Raw genomic sequence first — 21,815 nt, 5'->3', positions numbered from 1 at the left:
AAGAATATGGAATGGAAATTATATGGGGCATTATCTATGAAAAGGGACCTTATTGTCGATGGCGCTTACGCCGCACAGCGTCACGCGGCATTTTATTTATATCAGAGTATCGTTAATAGTGGCGTAAGCGCCATCGATAATAAGGTCCCTTTTCATAGATAACGTCACATATATCTAAATTAAAATAATCTGTTAACTATAGAGGAGGGCATTAACACATTCAGTGCCGAAAACCCGACTATCGGGTATTTTATGATTTCGCTCCCAGGCCGGACGACCCGATAGTCGGGATCGTGGTACTACAGCTTTATATGACGAAATTGTTGTGGCCTGGCGCGGATGTCTTGTTTGGCTGGGTGGTAATGAATGTGTGAAGTTTTGTACCTATTCACCCCGTTTGACGGTATAGCCATCCCTATTCACCCCGCTTGACGGTATAGGTAGTTGGAAAAACCTCCCCAGTTTTTTTTATTCCTTTAGTACCAAAGTCTACCGCTTTAGTACCAAAGTCAACGCTTTAGTACCAAAGTCTACCGCTTTAGTACCAAAGAATACCACTTCAGTACCAAAGTCTACCGCTTTAGTACCAAAGTCTACCGCTTTAGTGCCAAAGTCTACCGCTTTAGTACCAATGTCTACCGCTTGCCTGCGTCGTACTGTTTCACTAGCTCAGGGATGGCGTTGGGCTCGACTAGGACGAGCGACATTAGCTCGGTCAGGTTTCGTACCAAAATCTACCGCTTTAGTACTAAAGTCTGGCGCTTTAGTACCAAAATCTACCGCTTTAGTGCCAAAGTCTACACCTTTAGTGCCAAAGTCTACCGCTTTAGTACCAAAGTCTACCGCTTTAGTACCAAAGTCTACCGCTTTAGTACCAAAGAATACCGCTTTAGTACCAAAGTCTACCGCTTTAGTACCAAAGAATACCACTTCAGTACCAAAGTCTACCGCTTTAGTACCAAAGAATACGACTTCAGTACCAAAGTCTACCGCTTTAGTGCCAAAGTCTACCGCTTTAGTACCAATGTCTACCGCTTGCCTGCGTCGTACTGTTTCACTAGCTCAGGGATGGCGTTGGGCTCGACTGGGACAAGCGACATTAGCTCGGTCAGGTTTCGCACGTAGCTCAATTTGCGGAAGAATTTTGAGCTGAAAAAGTCATAAAATAATTTATGTTAAATAAAAGCTTTTACGGTCAAGTGTAAAAAATAACAAGCAACAACGGTTGCACTACGGGAGTGCCGATAGAAGTGAAAACTCACCTCACTATGTTACCGACGCCCGGTAACACGATACATACGTTTAGCGGAGGTGTTCTATTTATTTATTACATATTATTATCATTCTCAAATAAGATCACACTTTTTCATTGACATGTTTATTTACATACTGCCATGACGACGTCAAATTATTTGAACATAGGTAAAGAGTCTTGAAAAGGAGTCCGCAACATAAATGTCAAATAACATTGTTTTTCTTTATTGATTTAAATGCCATCTAAATTATGAGTGGCCACCTTACGGGGCTTACGGTCACGTGATCGCCTTACGCCCCTTACGGTCACGTGATCGCCTTACGCTGTCTCGAGTTTATCATTTTTTCCCCACCTCAAAAAGTTTTCACTTCAAAAATATCACACATCATCATCTTCCTCGCGTTGTCCCGGCATTTTGCCACGGCCCATGGGAGCCTGGGGTCCGCTTGGCAACTAATCCCAGGACGTGGCGTGGGCACTAGTTTTTACGAAAGCGACTGCCATCTAACTTTCCAACCCAGAGGGTAAACTAGGCCTCGTTGGGATTAGTCCGGTTTCCTCGCGACGTTTTCCTTCACCGAAAAGCGACTGGTGAATATCAAATGATATTTCGTACATAAGTTTCGAGAAACTCATTGGTACGAGCCGGGGTTTGAACCCGCGACCTCCGGATTGCAAGTCGCACGCTCTTACCGCTAGGCCACCAGCGCTTTCTGTTTGTATTGTACAGAATTGAACGTGAACTCACCTAACGAAGGCCTTAGTGAATGCAACGAATATCTTCAGTCCGTACGTGGGATGTACTAGGTATAGATGCTTCAAGCTCTTTCGTAACCTGACAAATAATATATACAATTTAACATTACATCTCCACCATCATTACATCCATCATCATTACATTTAATTTTACATTATAATTTTTATGAATCTACTCTAAAACCATGATGCTAATTTTTATTAGGGTTCCGTAGCCAAATGGCAAAAAACGGAACCCTTATAGATTCGTCATGTCTGTCTGTCTGTCTGTCTGTCTGTCCGTCCGTATGTCACAGTCACTTTTCTCCGAAACTATAAAACTATACTGTTGAAACTTGGTAAGTAGATGTATTCTGTGAACCGCATTAAGATTTTCACACAAAAATAGAAAAAAAAAACAATAAATTTTTGGGGTTCCCCATACTTCGAACTGAAACTCAAAATTTTTTTTTTCATCAAACCCATACGTGTGGGGTATCTATGGATAGGTCTTCAAAAATGATATTGAGGTTTCTAATATCATTTTTTTCTAAACTGAATAGTTTGCGCGAGAGACACTTCCAAAGTGGTAAAATGTGTCCCCCCCCCTGTAACTTCTAAAATAAGAGAATGATAAAACTAAAAAAAATATATGATGTACATTACCATGTAAACTTCCACCGAAAATTGGTTTGAACGAGATCTAGTAAGTAGTTTTTTTTTATACGTCATAAATCGCCTAAATACGGAACCCTTCATGGGCGAGTCCGACTCGCACTTGGCCGCTTTTTTTATAGTAAACCATTTCATTTGTTAACTAGCGACCCGCCCCGGCTTCGCACGGGTTAACAAATTATACATAAACCTTCCTCTTTAATCACTATCTATTAAAAAAAACCGCATCATAATCCGTTGCGTAGTTTTAAAGATGTAAGCATACATAGGAACAGACAGCGGGAAGCGACTTTGTTTTATACTATGTAGTGATTTACTGCTAAAATTCTTAATTTTCCAACTCGCGTTTGTCCGGTTTATTCATTGTGACCATTGATATAGTATAAAGAACTGGATACCCAATCAGCCGCCAAAAATGGCCCCACAAAAGTGATGTCAAAACAGATCATGCATTACTTTTTCGTTTAGTCTTGTTTGAAACGCTCAAATGTGAAGTTGTCAACAATTACGAAATGTGCCGTTAAAATATGTAAAAATAACAATGATAAAACAAGGAAAAAGGATGGAATGTATTTCTTTCGGTTAGTTCTTTGGATAGCATTACATAATTTATGTAATCTGGTGGTAATTTTATGGTTTTGAATAAATTAATTTGTTAGTACCAAAGAAGGGATGTTAAGGAACAAAAATCTAATGAGTCGATGTGAGGTCAATATTTTTTTATATTTTTATATGGAATTCATAAGAAATAATATTATGTTTAAATTCAAGATTTCCAAGAAAACCTATGCGACGTGCAAAGTGGACTGCTATTTAATTATAGCAAGAGATAGGGGTGATGCAGTTTTAAACAAGGCAAAACGGCACTTGTGTGTTCGGCCCATTTCCGTTTCCGACATATACACCACCAATAAGGGCTTATATCGACTAACTGTAAATGCTAAACATGTCGGAACACAGTGACAACCACAGGATTTTTTTTATAAAGTATAGGTAGACTTTATAAAAAAAATCCAATCAGTATCTAAATGTCCCCGTGCACCTGCGCTATGAGTAAATGTAGATCTTAAATACACAGTTATTTAATAAGTAGAATTTATTTCAAGGAAATTAGTATTTAAAGACGTATACTTACGAATTAAAAATTTAATTTGTTTGAATTTGAACCACGAATTAATTTTATTTGAGCTCCCGATTAAATTAAATTTGTTTTATTTATTACTTCAATTGGTTTTCCTGTACAGTAATACATATTAAAGTGTACCAAAGTGACTCCATTCGTTCATTATTCTCGTTTGACGTTGTTTGACGTAAATACGTTACGTTTAGTGCCATCGGACTAAATTTTTTAACAGTGTTGGTACTTATGTTTGCAAATTTGACACTTAATGCTTACGACATTAAGCTCTTTTCTGTACGAAACATTTATCTCGACTCAAAATTTACGTAAGCGTTTTTATCATCAATGCAAATGGTGCGAAACGTCATTTGTGATCCACATTTCTTGACGTTTTTGTTCTGCTTTGTGTGTCTATTTCTTTTATATTAAGTCAGTGATTGTGACAGACATCTGTATACAATTTAGCTCCACTTGCACCAACTAACCCGGGGTTAACCGTTTAAACCGTTATCCCAGTGCCAAATTGTACTGGTAACCATGGTAACTGCAGGTTCAACCGGCTAACCCCGGGTTAGTGAATGGTGCAAAGGCCATTACAGGTTAAAATGTAATTATTGTTTACCGTCTGTCTATAAGCTTGTAATATTCCCTTAGCCAGTGTATGGTTGGCAGCCGTCTCGGACCCGCGCTGCCGTACAGATATACTAGGATATAGTTATCTGGTACCAGCCTCTCTAGTGTCCATATTACGTACCTGAAAAGTATTTATCATATTAATTTTCCAGATATAAGTAGTAAGAAACATGTTAATACAATTTGAATCTTAGTAATCAGAGTTAAAGTTCATATTGGCCCAATCGACCCAATCTAATCCGGTTCTTTTAGTGTTTGGGATATAAATATTAGGTATCCACTATCCGCTGTATTGGTCGGTTTTCAGTAAAAATGGTACCATTGGAATGAGACAAAGAAAACAATTTTGGGTGTCAGTTTTGTAACGGTCCATACAAAATGTATGTGAAAATGCGTTACAAAACGGTCATTTTTTGGGACACATTTTTTTCTTTTTAAATCGATCAGATCGTCACTTGACAACGAGTGTATATATTTTTTCACACCACCTATTCGGAAAAGAGCTTTTTTTTCCCTGTTTGGAGGGATCAAAGTGGCACTTTTCCTCCCTGCTAGGAGGGATCAAAGTAACACTTTTCTGTTCTAGCACACTATTTTTACATTTTTTTGCACATTATTTTTTAGCTTAAATAATCTGTTTAAGCATCAGATTGTGTCAACATTAAGATATTTTTTATTTTCCTCATAGTTGATGTGAAAAGCAGTATGTGTCACACGGTATCAAAATTATTTCGTCTTGGGCGTTAACACTTGAATCCCTCATTACGCTCAGGATTCTACAATAGAATCAGTACAGTAGAATCCATCGCTTCATTCAGGATTCAATGTACGCCCTTGACGGAAATATATCATTTTGATCCCTTGTAACACAAACTACTATTGATAACTCACAGGAACAGATTGTCCATGACATAGTAGTAGTCGGTCCGACGCACGTCAGGAAGATGACAGGCGCTGAACACTATGGGCGATTGTGCACTACAATGAATTTTACTGTCCGGCAGTCCGAGTTTTTACGGTCCGATATGGCACGCCATTAAATGTATATAGTAGCTTGTGCACTAGACGTAATTTTGCCGTCCGACATTTTACTTTTCCCCATTCCGGACAGTTTTTTTCCGGTCCGAGATGACAGCTATGAAAAACGTGTTTATATGCTTGTGCACTGCGTCTGGAATTAGTATTATTCATGACTTGGCCGCTTTTGGGTTACCTCTCTTTTAGTAAAAAGACGGACAAGTGCACAAGCCAATCATCCGTTTTTTTCATGCCATATCGGACTATGAAAACTCGGACTGCCGGACAGTAAAATTCATTGTAGTGCACAATCGCCCTATGAGAGCGCAGCCGGACGCGTCGTAACCGCCGTGAGACACCACCCTCTTGTATGGCTCGACCACCTTTCTTTACTCATATTTCTCTGTTTTTTGGTTACTCACAGGAACAGGTTGTCCATGACGTAGTGGTAGTCGGTCCGACGAACGTCAGGAAGATGACAGGCGCTGAACACTATTAGGGCACAGCCTGACGCGTCGTAGCCACCGTGAGACACCACCCTCTTGTATGGCTCGACCACCTTTCTTTACTCATATTTCTCTGTTTTTTGGTTACTCACAGGAACAGGTTGTCCATGACGTAGTGGTAGTCGGTCCGACGCACGTCAGGAAGATGACAGGCGCTGAAGACTATTAGGGCACACCCTCTTGTATGGCTTGACCACCCTTCTTTACTTATATTTCTCTGTTTTTTGATTACTCACAGGAACAGATTGTCCATGACATAGTAGTAGTCGGTCCGACGAACGTCAGGAAGATGACAGGCGCTGAACACTATTAGGGCACACCCTCTTGTATGGCTTGACCACCTTTCTTTACTCATATTTCTCTGTTTTTTGATTACTCACAGGAACAGATTGTCCATGACGTAGTGGTAGTCGGTCCGACGAACGTCAGGAAGATGACAGGCGCTGAACACTATTAGGGCACAGCCTGACGCGTCGTAGCCACCGTGAGACACCACCATCTTGTATGGCTCGACCACCTTTCTTTACTCATATTTCTCTGTTTTTTGGTTACTCACAGGAACAGGTTGTCCATGACGTAGTGGTAGTCGGTCCGACGCACGTCAGGAAGATGACAGGCGCTGAAGACTATTAGGGCACACCCTCTTGTATGGCTTGACCACCCTTCTTTACTTATATTTCTCTGTTTTTTGATTACTCACAGGAACAGATTGTCCATGACATAGTAGTAGTCGGTCCGACGAACGTCAGGAAGATGACAGGCGCTGAAGACTATTAGGGCACACCCTCTTGTATGGCTCGACCACCTTTCTTTACTCATATTTCTCTGTTTTTTGGTTACTCACAGGAACAGGTTGTCCATGACGTAGTGGTAGTCGGTCCGACGAACGTCAGGAAGATGACAGGCGCTGAACACTATTAGGGCACAGCCGGACGCGTCGTAGCCACCGTGAGACACCACCCTCTTGTATGGCTCGATCACCTGACAAATTCAAATTTATTAACCTTTTAACCGCCAAAAATTTTTGATCGAGCGTGCTCGTGTCGCCACCGACAGTAATTGTACCACGCAGAGTAAGGTTGGCATAGTTACGGGAGTTATAAATGTGCTGTAAAAACGAAATCTGATCTTTGTCTTATTTATCAGACTGTGGCGAAATGAGCTGGATATGTAATGTCTTATATGTATATCAGACTCTGGCGGTTAAAGGGTTAATTAACATGAGAATTTTTTTTCTTATAGTTATGTACAGTCATAGAGAAATAAAGACAAGAGTGCTCACTCCATACATCAGTTCAGACTATTAATTTCAGTGTCTACGTCTAGCATCGAGTAGCGGAACTATCAGTACTGCTACTTGACAATAGATGTAGCACCGACCGGAAAGTCTTATCTCAACAGCATAAGCCTTTGCTGTCGGTGCTACATCTATTGTCAAGTAGCAGTACTGATAGTTCCGCTACTCGATGCTAGATGCTAATAGTCTTTTTGGTACTAAAACTGATGTATGGAGTGAGCACTCTATGTATTTTTTCTCTATGGTACAGTCAAGTGTGAAAATATGGGTGCACAAATCATGTCAAAAATATGTCCCATAGGCTCCCATCTCTAAATTCGCCGAACACGGACATGGACTTAACCTCTAGCCGCACAGAGACCTATAAAAAGGTCTCCTGTTCCATTCTAATTTGAACTTTGTGTTGACAAAATAAAATTTCATTTTGCTTGGCAAGGTTTGACGTATGGGGCGGCTAGAGGTTAAAAAACCCGGACATTTGGCGTAAATCGCATTTTTCCCCGGACGTGTCCGATGATAATATTATTAAAAAAAAGCGGCCAAGTGCGAGTCGGACTCGCCCATGAAGGGTTCCGTATTTAGGCGATTTATGACGTATTAAAAAAAACTACTTACTAGATCTCGTTCAAACCAATTTTCGGTGGAAGTTTACATGGTAATGTACATCATATATTTTTTTTAGTTTTATCATTCTCTTATTTTAGAAGTTACAGGGGGGGGGGGGACGCATTTTACCACTTTGGAAGTGTCTCTCGCGCAAACTATTCAGTTTAGAAAAAAATGATATTAGAAACCTCAATATCATTTTTGAAGACCTATCCATAGACACCCCACACGTATGGGTTTGATGAAAAAAAAATTTGAGTTTCAGTTCTAAGTATTGGGAACCCCAAAAATTTATTGTTTTTTTTTTCAATTTTTGTGTGAAAATCTTAATGCGGTTCACAGAATACATCTACTCACCAAGTTTCAACAGTATAGTTCTTATAGTTTCGGAGAAAAGTGACTGTGACATACGGACGGACAGACGGACAGACAGACAGACAGACATGACGAATCTATAAGGGTTCCGTTTTTTGCCATTTGGCTAAAACCAATCGCTTTTTTTTTCATTCTAAAAAGGGTCCGACACTTTCAAATATTTATCGGATAATTATCTGGATAATTTCGAACCCTAATAATAATAGTATAGGCTGGCGCTGCACGAGCTCACCGTGTTGTAGACCTGAGTAGACCTGAGTATAGTACAGTCACCTTCATGTCGCAGACGACGGGCCCGCCGCCGGGGCTGGGTACAGTGAGCCACGCGCGCTCCCGGCGCAGCTCCTCGGCGGCCGAGTACTCCGGGATGGGCTCGCTGGCGCTGCACGAGCTCACCGTGTTGTAGACCTGAGTAGACCTGAGTATAGTACAGTCACCTTCATGTCGCAGACGACGGGCCCGCCGCCGGGGCTGGGTACAGTGAGCCACGCGCGCTCCCGGCGCAGCTCCTCGGCGGCCGAGTACTCCGGGATGGGCTCGCTGGCGCTGCACGAGCTCACCGTGTTGTAGACCTGAGTAGACCTGAGTATAGTACAGTCACCTTCATGTCGCAGACGACGGGCCCGCCGCCGGGGCTGGGTACAGTGAGCCACGCGCGCTCCCGGCGCAGCTCCTCGGCGGCCGAGTACTCCGGGATGGGCTCGCTGGCGCTGCACGAGCTCACCGTGTTGTAGACCTGAGTAGACCTGAGTATAGTACAGTCACCTTCATGTCGCAGACGACGGGCCCGCCGCCGGGGCTGGGTACAGTGAGCCACGCGCGCTCCCGGCGCAGCTCCTCGGCGGCCGAGTACTCCGGGATGGGCTCGCTGGCGCTGCACGAGCTCACCGTGTTGTAGACCTGAGTATAGTACAGTCACCTTCATGTCGCAGACGACGGGCCCGCCGCCGGGGCTGGGTACAGTGAGCCACGCGCGCTCCCGGCGCAGCTCCTCGGCGGCCGAGTACTCCGGGATGGGCTCGCTGGCGCTGCACGAGCTCACCGTGTTGTAGACCTGAGTAGACCTGAGTATAGTACAGTCACCTTCATGTCGCAGACGACGGGCCCGCCGCCGGGGCTGGGTACAGTGAGCCACGCGCGCTCCCGGCGCAGCTCCTCGGCGGCCGAGTACTCCGGGATGGGCTCGCTGGCGCTGCACGAGCTCACCGTGTTGTAGACCTGAGTAGACCTGAGTATAGTACAGTCACCTTCATGTCGCAGACGACGGGCCCGCCGCCGGGGCTGGGTACAGTGAGCCACGCGCGCTCCCGGCGCAGCTCCTCGGCGGCCGAGTACTCCGGGATGGGCTCGCTGGCGCTGCACGAGCTCACCGTGTTGTAGACCTGAGTAGACCTGAGTATAGTACAGTCACCTTCATGTCGCAGACGACGGGCCCGCCGCCGGGGCTGGGTACAGTGAGCCACGCGCGCTCCCGGCGCAGCTCCTCGGCGGCCGAGTACTCCGGGATGGGCTCGCTGGCGCTGCACGAGCTCACCGTGTTGTAGACCTGAGTAGACCTGAGTATAGTACAGTCACCTTCATGTCGCAGACGACGGGCCCGCCGCCGGGGCTGGGTACAGTGAGCCACGCGCGCTCCCGGCGCAGCTCCTCGGCGGCCGAGTACTCCGGGATGGGCTCGCTGGCGCTGCACGAGCTCACCGTGTTGTAGACCTGAGTAGACCTGAGTATAGTACAGTCACCTTCATGTCGCAGACGACGGGCCCGCCGCCGGGGCTGGGTACAGTGAGCCACGCGCGCTCCCGGCGCAGCTCCTCGGCGGCCGAGTACTCCGGGATGGGCTCGCTGGCGCTGCACGAGCTCACCGTGTTGTAGACCTGAGTAGACCTGAGTATAGTACAGTCACCTTCATGTCGCAGACGACGGGCCCGCCGCCGGGGCTGGGTACAGTGAGCCACGCGCGCTCCCGGCGCAGCTCCTCGGCGGCCGAGTACTCCGGGATGGGCTCGCTGGCGCTGCACGAGCTCACCGTGTTGTAGACCTGAGTAGACCTGAGTATAGTACAGTCACCTTCATGTCGCAGACGACGGGCCCGCCGCCGGGGCTGGGTACAGTGAGCCACGCGCGCTCCCGGCGCAGCTCCTCGGCGGCCGAGTACTCCGGGATGGGCTCGCTGGCGCTGCACGAGCTCACCGTGTTGTAGACCTGAGTAGACCTGAGTATAGTACAGTCACCTTCATGTCGCAGACGACGGGCCCGCCGCCGGGGCTGGGTACAGTGAGCCACGCGCGCTCCCGGCGCAGCTCCTCGGCGGCCGAGTACTCCGGGATGGGCTCGCTGGCGCTGCACGAGCTCACCGTGTTGTAGACCTGAGTAGACCTGAGTATAGTACAGTCACCTTCATGTCGCAGACGACGGGCCCGCCGCCGGGGCTGGGTACAGTGAGCCACGCGCGCTCCCGGCGCAGCTCCTCGGCGGCCGAGTACTCCGGGATGGGCTCGCTGGCGCTGCACGAGCTCATCGTGTTCGTAGACCTGAGGACAACATCAGCGGGTTATTTTCTACTAGCTTCTAGCCGCGACTTTGTCTGCGTGGAATGATGTGTGAAACTAAATAAAAGCTTACGAAGAAAACGAATAAAGAATATAGAATAACTTCACACTTCACACTTAAACCACTGAACCGATTTAGATGAAATATAGTAGTTTCGAGTCCTGAGAAAAAAACATGGGGTAGTTTTTATCCCAGAAAAGAAAGGTGGAAATTTGTTGGGGAATCAATAACCGCTGAACCGATTTGATATGGAGATATGTAGTTTTTTTTTATTCCTCGCGTTGTCCCGGCATTTTGCCACGGCTCATGGGAGCCTAGGGTCCGCTTGGCAACTAATCCTAGTAATTGACGTGGGCACTAGTTTTTACGAAAGCGACTGCCATCTGACCTTCCAACCCAGAGGGTAAACTAGGCCCGTATTGGGATTAGTCCGGTTTCCTCACGATGTTTTACGATACGATACGATAGACAACTTTCTTATATTTTACAAAAAAATGCAAACTTGATTATGATTATAACGTTTTTTTAAGAGCTAAGAAGCTGAATGAACTTTTTCTTGTCACTCGTTGCCATGGTTACGTTCTCCTGTGTCACTCTTTAAAACCTGATTTTTAGGCATTTAAATTCACCAAACTCGCTTTTTTGTGATACTTATAAACTCTTTCCATTAAAGGTCGTTTACCAAGCGTGTCAAAAGAAGGTGGTGTGCAATGTCTTCTAACAAACTATGCTACTATTGTCTCGTCATCCAGGCTGCACTGGTCGGGTGTGTAGCCATCGTACCTCTTGCTGTGTTCCTGCTCGACCGGCGTGTGGTACCCGGGCTCCGGAGCCAGCTCCGGGGGCTCCAGGCAGTGCACGCTGCAGCTATCCAGGCTGCACTGGTCGGGTGTGTAGCCATCGTACCTCTTGCTGTGTTCCTGCTCGACCGGCGTGTGGTACCCGGGCTCCGGAGCCAGCTCCGGGGGCTCCAGGCAGTGCACGCTGCAGCTATCCAGGCTGCACTGGTCGGGTGTGTAGCCATCGTACCTCTTGCTGTGTTCCTGCTCGACCGGCGTGTGGTACCCGGGCTCCGGAGCCAGCTCCGGGGGCTCCAGGCAGTGCACGCTGCAGCTATCCAGGCTGCACTGGTCGGGTGTGTAGCCATCGTACCTCTTGCTGTGTTCCTGCTCGACCGGCGTGTGGTACCCGGGCTCCGGAGCCAGCTCCGGGGGCTCCAGGCAGTGCACGCTGCAGCTATCCAGGCTGCACTGGTCGGGTGTGTAGCCATCGTACCTCTTGCTGTGTTCCTGCTCGACCGGCGTGTGGTACCCGGGCTCCGGAGCCAGCTCCGGGGGCTCCAGGCAGTGCACGCTGCAGCTATCCAGGCTGCACTGGTCGGGTGTGTAGCCATCGTACCTCTTGCTGTGTTCCTGCTCGACCGGCGTGTGGTACCCGGGCTCCGGAGCCAGCTCCGGGGGCTCCAGGCAGTGCACGCTGCAGCTATCCAGGCTGCACTGGTCGGGTGTGTAGCCATCGTACCTCTTGCTGTGTTCCTGCTCGACCGGCGTGTGGTACCCGGGCTCCGGGTCCAGCTCCGGAGGCTCCTCCTCGGACTCCAGGGAGTGCACGCTGCAGCTGTCCAGGCTGCACTGATCGTCGTCTGGAGGCTAGAATATACAAATATTTCATTTATTTTCACAGCAGCTCGAAATACCATACTTTGCTATGCGAAAAATTTGACAAAATCAATGGTTTTTTAGGTTTCCATACCCAAAGGGTAAAAACGGGACCCTATTACTAAGACTCCGCTGTCCGTCCGTCCGTCCGTCTGTCACCAGGCTGTATCTCACGAACCGTGATAGCTAGACAGTTGAAATTTTCACAGATGATGTATTTCTGTTGCCGCTATAACAACAAATACTAAAAACAGAATAAAATAAAAATTTAACTGGGGCTCCCATACAACAAACGTGATTTTTGACCTAAGTTAAGCAACGTCGGGCGGGGTCAGTACTTGGATGGGTGACTGTTTTTTTGCTTGTTTTGCTCTATTTTTTGTTGATGGTGCGGAACCCTCCGTGCGCGAGTCCGACTCGCACTTGGCCGGTTTTTTATGTATAGTCAGCAGAGCAGACGAGCCGTTGGCAAGCGGTCTTCTTCGCCTATGGACTTAAGCAACTTGAAGACCTAAAAATTGGCCGTGTGACTTAGACGACCTACCCCATAGAAAAGATTTTTTTTGCGTCAAAAAGTTTTTCTTCTACTTTTCCTAATCAGAATACAATACCGAATATGCTTAAACGGATCCCCACTATTTTTGATACACCATGCAATTATGTCAATTATTGTTTCAAAAAAAAAACAGTGAAATATGTAGGTGGTATATTATAGGTCATAGACAAGACATCCTCTAGACTGAGCATAGTAACGCTACCCCCTCTGCCACTTATACGGTAGTTTTACTCCAACTTCGAATCAATCCCGTGCCGTGATTGGTCCGTGTCTTTGAACGGACCAATCACGGCACGGGACTCGCTCACCTCGTCCCCCGCACCCCCGTATTTTTGGCAGCATCGGTTTCATGAAATAGTTGCTCTAAACTCAGTCTAGAGGATTCCTAGTCTAAGATTATAGGTATTGCAGACGTCCATAATTTTTAAGGACCGCTTATCATCTCAAAGTCCGTATGCTTGTTTGCCACCGGCGTAGTATAAAAAGCAGTAAAATTAAGTACGGTTGACATTAGTAGTGCATGTTCGAGAACAATGGGGGCGTTCGATAACGCCTTATTGTTCCCATTCCCACCATTACTATTGTGTAATGTGTGTTATCAACATTTTATACTTGGTCGCTGTTCGATCTGAGGTATTATAACATAACCTTTAACAAAAAAACCTACTTTGTGTATATTTTTCAAAATTGTAGACCCAGTAGTTTCGGAGATAAAGCCCCTCCCTTATCTCCGAAAATGGTCGGACAGACAGACACACGAGTGACCCTATAAGGGTTCAATTTTCCCCTCGCCGATACGAGCGTCAGAAAAATATTTGCAAATCAGGAAATTCCAAATTTGGATCTGGTAACTACCTCGTACCTCAAAAGGAAAAAATTGAACCCTTATAGGGTCACTCGTGTGTCTGTCTGTCCGACCATTTTCGGTTAGCCGAAAGCGATAGCACATTTTAGGTACATAATTAACAAAACTGTTAATTCACTAAAATTCCTGACATTTTCGTATAACTGCCGCGTTCCTGACAAACGGCTAAAATTCCTTAACACTTTTCCTTTAGTATATGACATCTATTTCAGTTTATAACTATAATTTACATAGTTAGAAGCAGGATTCAAAATTATCCAGATAATTATAGTCTTTGATAATTATCGCGACAACTATCCGATGAATAGCGGATAATTATCCCAGGTATGAATGGTGCTATATTATTTTTCTTTGAAAAGAATAAAAAAAAATCGCATTTTATTAATCTTAGGCTATCATCAAATCGATAATTATAAGGCATAAAAATCACTGATAAGATAACTATCATTGATAATTATTCTTACGAACACTGGTTCTTCTAGAAGTATAAACCAGGGATGTTGCGAACATCCGCATCCGCATCCGCAACCGCGGAACTTCCGCATTATTTTCAACATCCGCATCTGCATCCGCATCCGCATAAAATCGATGCGGAGCTTATGCGGATGCGGATGTCGAACAAGTCGGTACAGGAACGTCTTAGCGGCGGCGTAAGTGCTAGGTAATTTCGTGATTACCTATAACGAAATCGTCTAGATCCAGAAAAGTCGGCCACGTTACTGTTTATTAAATATAACGCACCTATATTCTTGCTCAAATACTAAGTTTCGTTTTTTTTTTGATATAAAAATACTAAAAATGTAATATTTGACGTTTTCTAAGTACCTAATCTTGACATCCGCATCCGCATCCGCATCCGCGGATGTGAGCTTTTAAATATCCGCATCCGCATCCGCGGATGTCAAAAAATCTGCATCCGCAACATCCTTGGTATAAACATACCAGTTGTATCCTGCGGCGTTGCGCGGCGGGGGCGGGGCTCCGGGCCTGCGGCGTGGGGCGTAGGGCCACGCTGCCCGTGTACGGGTCCAAGAGGGCCTGGTACGCTGACCGGTCTTCCTGTGATGATGACACCGCGTCGGGGGAATCCAGGTCCTGCGGGGCAGGGGTCGTATTTAGCAGTGGCGGCGCGTCCATATAAGCCGATTTCCACCGGCTTGCCTATTTTTGGACGTTTGAGCACAGTTAAATAGAAATATGCAAACCAAATTAGCCCCGGCTTGCCTATGGATATGTTTGACGCGCCGCCACTGGTATTACTCATACTCATTTTTATAATATAATTACATATTACACGTAAAAATTGAAATTAAATTAGATAAATTAAGTTACAATTATTATTAAGTTACAATTACAATATTATTACAGTTTTGGTTGGTATACCTAAATAAGTGTGTCAAACATTATTACAATTGTGAGGATAGTGTTAATTATATTTGTTTCCTAAAATTATTATTTAAAATGTCAACTGGTTTGTAAATTATAAAAGTCATTTAGACTGTAAAAGGCATGCGCAAGGAGCCATTTTTTCAGTTGGCGGGTATTAAGAGTGAGAGCGGCAAAGAGAGTGCCTTATTTTAATATGAGATCGGAGCCATTGACAATACTAACAATAATTATTATCCCCAACATCTCTGTCAATAATTATGTTAATCTTCTGTCATTAAAAAAAAATGTTTTATTACCACAATAAGTACCAAAAAAATACACGAGAGAAAAACAATATAACATACACTTCATTTCACAAAGACAATTTTACAAATTATACAAATGCGAAGGCGGGGTAATTTTGAAACTGGCAAATATCTACTAAACTAGAAACACCTTCTACTGTAGCAACAGTACGCAAGATTCCTTGGTAAGCGTTAAGTGTTGCTAAAGAATGAAGTGTTTCTAGTTTAGTAGATATTTGCCAGTTTCAAAATCACCCCGCCTTCGCATTTACCCCAATGCACCCCACAAGAATTTTACATCGGTATAGCCATAGACAATGGGTACCAATCTAGCTTTTTGCTAGATAGAACAGAAAGAAAGAAAGAGGATACATTTATTTACCTACGTCAAAACAAATATGTAGATACGAGTATATACCCAGGCAGCGCTGATTTTCAGACGGGTCCCTTTTTGACAGGTCGGTCTTTACATATCCAGGATGCACAACACCGAGGGCATGGCATGAGTGGTGGGGATAACTGACAGAACGGGATAGTCTTATGTATCTTTCACTAGAAGTAGCAGAGAAAGCGCTATTATTGTTTGTCTTTGTCACAGTCTCATATTTTTTTATTCCCCACCGTAGTTTATGGTGGGATACAAACAATGCGTAAACGTCAAATTGGTGTGAAACATATGAACAGTGCAAAGATTATCAGGAAAAATATTGAAATCAGTGTTTCGTGTGCATGTAGTAGTACTTAACAATTCAACAAATATGGTGAATTGCTCAGTTTTGCGCTGTACAAGTGACTGCCGGCAAAAACAGGACAACGTAACATTTCACAGGTAAATACAGTATTTTATAGTTCGGTCACATTATCATGCTTAGTAACAGCATCCTACAATCTATATCAATTAAAATCTGAGTAGAAAAAGCATTTACAGTAAATAATAACTCGGGTAAAAAAATGAACCTATAAATATTTCCTGATAAATTAACCGACCAAATTACGTACGCATATTGACAGTAAGCCGTCACCCTTTTAATAACGTGTATTCAATTTAGTCGCATTGCTATTATTCGAGGGATACCAGCCCGTGATGCATACAATTACCCCAAAATTCGGGTATTTTGTATTTTAATAACATTTTTATAAATAATTTTGCTGCAGAACTGGACATATACGAAGAATAATATTGAACTGTGTTTAAATTAGAATGTAAATTATATTTATTTAAGCATTACGGATTCTTTCTAACGTTATAGGGGGTGTTGCCACGACTCAGAGAATCTAATTGATATGCTGCAGGCACTAATTCTTAATTTTGCAATAAGAGTGACAGATTACAAAATGAATATTTCGTTTATTACCTCCAGATTTCCACAAGATGCAGGCACGCGTGCTAAATGGATTTTAGCAACCGGAAGGAGAAACTGGGCACCGACGCAAAACTACCGAATATGCTCAAAGCATATTACGAAAACCTACCTTTTCTATTTCTTCCTGTGGCACACAGTATGCTAAAAATTCTTTCTTTATGCGTACTTGTAATATGTATAATGAATCGCTTAATGATATAGACATTTTTGTTCATAGTTTGTCCGTTTTCAAGAACAAAGTTCGGCATATTTTGTTTACGAGTAATTGAAAAATTGTTTCAAGTAAATATTTTGCATTGTTTTCTTACTTTATTTGCGTGTTGTACTCACAACTATACCTACGGGTAATTTATAATTAAGTAACCTATTTACTTTTCATTGTAATAGTCAACTTAGAAACGTATTAGGCCTATTTTTAGTCATTTTTGTAAGACTTATTTGTAAAAGGCTGTTTGTTTTCTAAATAAAAATAAAAAAAGTAAATTGGCCCATTGATATTTTATTTATCGCTGCGTCTTACGTAGGCGAACAACTCGCGAACGTGATTAAAATTATTTGATAATATTGGGGTAATTTTTAACTATATGGTATCCCCGGGTTTGTGACGTCATCTATGTCTATCCCTTACGGGGGCACGCGGTAGGCCACATCTATAGAAATACTACCATCTATGCACAACACCCACACCCAGTACCTACACTGGTCATTATAATAATATTATCTCTTCGTCAAGTTATAGGTATACCTGCCTACACTGACAATCCAACCTCTAGACTGAGCTTAGGCCAATTCTTTCATGAAACCGATGCTGCCAAAAATACGGGGGTGCGGGGGGGACGAGGTGAGCGAGTCCCGTGCCGTGATTGGTCCGTTCAAAGACACGGACCAATCACGGCACGGAATTGACTCGAAGATGGAGTAACGCTACCGTATGTGTGGCAGAGGGGGTAGCGCGACTATGCTATGTCTAGAGTTTGGATTGTCTGTGCCTGCCTACCATCGAAATAAAATGCAAAATATCTCAATCTTTGAAGCATGATTTAAACTAGTTCTATATCCCGATTCCCGATATTTGATTGGGCTAGAACTGAAATAAAAATTAGGGTTAAACTTACATTTGGTGGCTTTATGGTGGTCTTTAACTCGATGGGAAGATCGAAATTGGGCCTCGGTCTGTGCGCGGGGGACTCACACCATTTGGCCACCTGTGGTAACAGGTAATATGATTGTATTTGACTTATGTTGTCTTAAATAGACGGATTTCTTATTATTATTAGATCTCAACAACTCGATATACTCTGTTAAAAGTCGATTAAACACAAACTTCACTCACCCCCGAATGAAACTCTTCAACCTCCTGAATCTCCTCATTCCTCTTTGGCGTACTCTGCCCAGTGACCCTCAACACCTCCAAACTGTTCACCCCCTCCCCCTTACACTCCACCCCCTTATTCCCCACCCCCTTCCTCTGAAACTTCTTCTCAATCTTGGCCACATCGGGCGGACTAGTTACATCTAAAGCATTACTTAAAATATGACTTTCGGCAGTAGTAAAATTATCATTAAAATATAAATTACTTTTACTAGTATTTCGCTCAGGACTGTAAAAACCATTAGTTTCGTTTTTCTCATCTTCTATACTTGATAAGCTTAAGTCCTTCTCATCTGTTCTCTTTGGTATTAAGTCCGGATAGTTCTCATCGGGACTGGCTAACCCCATAAGTGGATGATCCACTGTCGATGTAAGTGTTGAGCTAAATTTTGGACTTAAACTTAAATTCTTCGGTCTATTCGAATTTTCTATTGAGATCTTTAAATTATTCATACTATTAATTAAATTATCATTATCTTTTAAGCTTTTATCATTCTCTAAGTTGACTGGGTTTTGGAGGCGGAGAACGGGGTCTGTGGTCTCCGGGTCTTCGTAGTCGGAGAGGGAGCTGGGTGTGTGCTGGGACTCGGAGCCGGTGTCCATCTTCTCATCGGAGGATTGGGAGTCTTCATGCAGATGAGTGCTGGTGCTAGAACAATGTTTAATGTTTAATTGCCTGAAACTATAGAAAAATATTATGGGATATAATTATAGTCCTAGTCCCACAGTAAAGTAAGCTCAATATGGTTTGTTGCATACTACAACATATAATAGATAAATAGTAAATACATAGAAAACATAAATAACTCAGGGACATCAATCTAATAATATACAAGGTGATCAATTATCCACCTTGTATATTTTTTTACTACCAATCATAAAGAAATAGAAGAAATAAAAACAATCTAGACAAAATTACTCTAAATTGAAACTAAATGTTACTATCCTAGTTTCTAAAATCAGTTACAGATCTCATCTCATCTTCCTCGCGTTGTCCCGGTATTTGGCCACGGCTCATGGGAGCATGGAGTCCGCTTGGCAACTTATCCCAGTAATTGGCGTGGGCACTAGTTTTTACGAAAGCGACTGCCATCTGACCTTCCAACCCAGAGGGTAAACTAGGCCCGTATTGGGATTAGTCCGGTTTCCTCACGATGTTTTCCTTCACCGAAAAGCGACTGGTAAATATCAAATGATATTTCGTACATAAGTTCCGAAAAACTCATTGGTACGAGCCGGGGTTCGAACCCACGACCTCTGGATTGCAAGTTGCACGCTCTTACCGCTAGGCCACCAGCGCTTCCGCATCAGTTACAGATCTATAGTGCATAATTATTTATCATGGTTTTTTTCACGGAAATGTGTATGATATGAACATGTCTTGCTATTTCAGTCAGTCTCGGTACAAAAAGTGCTGAGGTTGACTGAAGTAGCATGACAAATACGAACGTCTCCGAGAAAATACGATGGAAAACAATTATGCACTACATCTGTACAAACTTATTAAGTGAAATGGTTCTATTGTCCACGTTTCACATTCCTTGTCTACTAATTGAGGAGTGTCTTTTCAAAAGGGTTTATTTTTTTCTTAGCGGTACTTCTAGAGAGAACCTTGCTCAAGAAAACTTAAGGTCCAATTTAGAAATAGATTCCCAGAAAAAATAAACCCTTTTGAAAAGACACTCCTCAATTGTTAGTAGTCACAGAGCCCATCACAAAAAAGTATGTACATTACATGCAAATGAGACACAAAATAAGGAAAGGGGAAAGTGTAACCATTGTGTTACGTTCACATAATTATCTGTGGCGACAGTGGACAGTCATAATTATGTATGCATTTTACCTTAGGTTCAAAGTTTGGGAACTAATCAAACTATGTTTATTTATTTAGTATTTACGTTTGTAAAAAAAATTATGGGTTTTGATTATATAAACTAAGATACACGATTAAGTCCCTTTGTACTATTAAATAATGTGTAAAATTCGTGAAAGTTTAAATCAGTGTTTAACAATAATAATATAACAAATACATAGAAAGTATCCACAACTCGGCAACAAATATCTGTCATAAATACACAAATGCCCTTAGAAACTAGTTACTTAGCCTAACTAGGCCTAAAGCAGTAGGACAGGGTATAGGTACCTACATAGTCTGGTGATGATGATAGTGTCAGACTTTTGAAAAAAAATTGTTTCAGTTATTTTTGTATAAACATCTAAACCTAGTTATTTTAACAAATACAAAGAGTAGTTTACCCAATTGAACTGCAGAAGCAACGTGGACAACAACATATAATACAGATTTTTTGGTTTTTGGTACTTTTAAATACAAAGTTGAGGGTAAATTAAGAAACATATAAAAGGGGGTACATATTCAACAATTTAAATAAAACGTCTTAATTTAATGTATATCGTATCGTATCGTATCATATCAGTAACATTATTTCAAGAGAACAATATCGACACAGGTAATTAACGAAATCAATCAGATATATTTTTATACACCCTAGTTCCTAACATCATAAATCGTTCTTTAATACTGAAATACAAGTAATATATCGGTAAATGCTTACCTCATCTGCCTTATGAGATTTAATCGAACCACTTCACACAAATATATTATTTACACGGGCAAAGAAATAAGAATAAATAAATTAATCTCCGATATAAAATTGAATTGATTCTTCAGTATTGGGCTTGACCACAGGCTTGACTTGACCAGTCTCTGGAAACTCCCTTATTGACAAAAAATATGTGGCGATAAAGTTCGCAAGGCGACAACATACCGGACCGGAACCGGAACTTGACATTAATGCGTACATACGAGTGTCAGTCGACCATTTTGCAAAAATTTGAAATCCTACATTGGATTGTTGTGTGTGTGAAAATGGTCGGAAAAAGCCGATATTGTGAGATATGCGGCGTGAGAGAAATTTTCAGAGGAGGCTTCTTTGCCAAATTTCCCAAGGATGAACTGCGGTAAGTCAACAAGTTCCTAAATACAACTAGGGAATAAATCAAATTACTTTATTAAACATTTTGATTTGTTAGCCGCGTAAGCTGAAGGCCGACTGAGAAGCCGGTTCGAATCCTTCACTCCGTAATGCCGCAAGGGATTCAAATAGGAGGAGCAAGCACGTACTGCTCGCCCATAGAACTTTGGTTTAGACTTTCTAGGGTGACATCATAGACCGTAGTCTGTTCCTATATGAAGTTTAATTACTTACCTACTACAAAAGCTTTGATGTAATTCATTTTCATATTTAGCTACCTTTCTAAAGTACTTAAATTATTGGTTTACAGGTGTAAAACTTGGCTTAGACTGGTTGGAAAAGAAGATCTGATTCATGTCCCCATAGAGAAGTTGCATGAGCTACGTCATGTTTGTGGTGACCACTTTGACCGGAGAGACTTTGGGAAGACAGGAAATAAGCTAAAAAAAAGAGCATATCCAAAATTAAATCTTGCCGCACCTCCACTGACAGACCATCAATTAAGAGGATTCCCTCAACATGTAGCAAGTAGACGAGGTAACTTTTTATTAGTTAACATATTTAT

The 21,815-nt window shown here is 43.0% G+C and overlaps 1 protein-coding gene across 1 annotated transcript; it reads right to left on the bottom strand.

The window, feature by feature from the left end:
• Positions 1-1,005: 1,005 nt before the first annotated feature.
• LOC134659198 (protein prune homolog 2) lies at positions 1,006-20,940 on the bottom strand. The gene is made up of 10 exons (XM_063514827.1): positions 20,831-20,940; positions 18,219-18,906; positions 18,001-18,090; positions 14,791-14,943; positions 12,291-12,418; positions 10,615-10,750; positions 6,786-6,922; positions 4,408-4,539; positions 2,004-2,090; positions 1,006-1,149 (listed from the first exon to the last, which is right to left on the bottom strand). Exons 1-10 carry the CDS (start codon positions 20,833-20,835, stop codon positions 1,029-1,031), a joined length of 1,677 nt encoding a protein of 558 aa, XP_063370897.1. The 5' UTR covers positions 20,836-20,940; the 3' UTR covers positions 1,006-1,028.
• Between the last annotated feature and the right edge of the window lie 875 nt (positions 20,941-21,815).

Source organism: Cydia amplana, chromosome 24 (genome assembly GCF_948474715.1).
Source record: "Cydia amplana chromosome 24, ilCydAmpl1.1, whole genome shotgun sequence".
Classification (NCBI taxonomy): Eukaryota; Metazoa; Arthropoda; class Insecta; order Lepidoptera; family Tortricidae; genus Cydia; species Cydia amplana.
This window is presented reverse-complemented; position numbering and strand designations above follow the sequence as displayed.

Bases quoted from the DNA above. Each gene is read 5' to 3' on its own strand.
- LOC134659198 (XM_063514827.1), bottom strand. The intron at 12,419-14,790 runs GTATGTTTATAC...TGTATATTCTAG, and splicing joins AACGCCGCAGGATACAACTG to CCTCCAGACGACGATCAGTG. The intron at 1,150-2,003 runs GTGAGTTCACGT...TGACTTTTTCAG, and splicing joins TTCACTAAGGCCTTCGTTAG to CTCAAAATTCTTCCGCAAAT.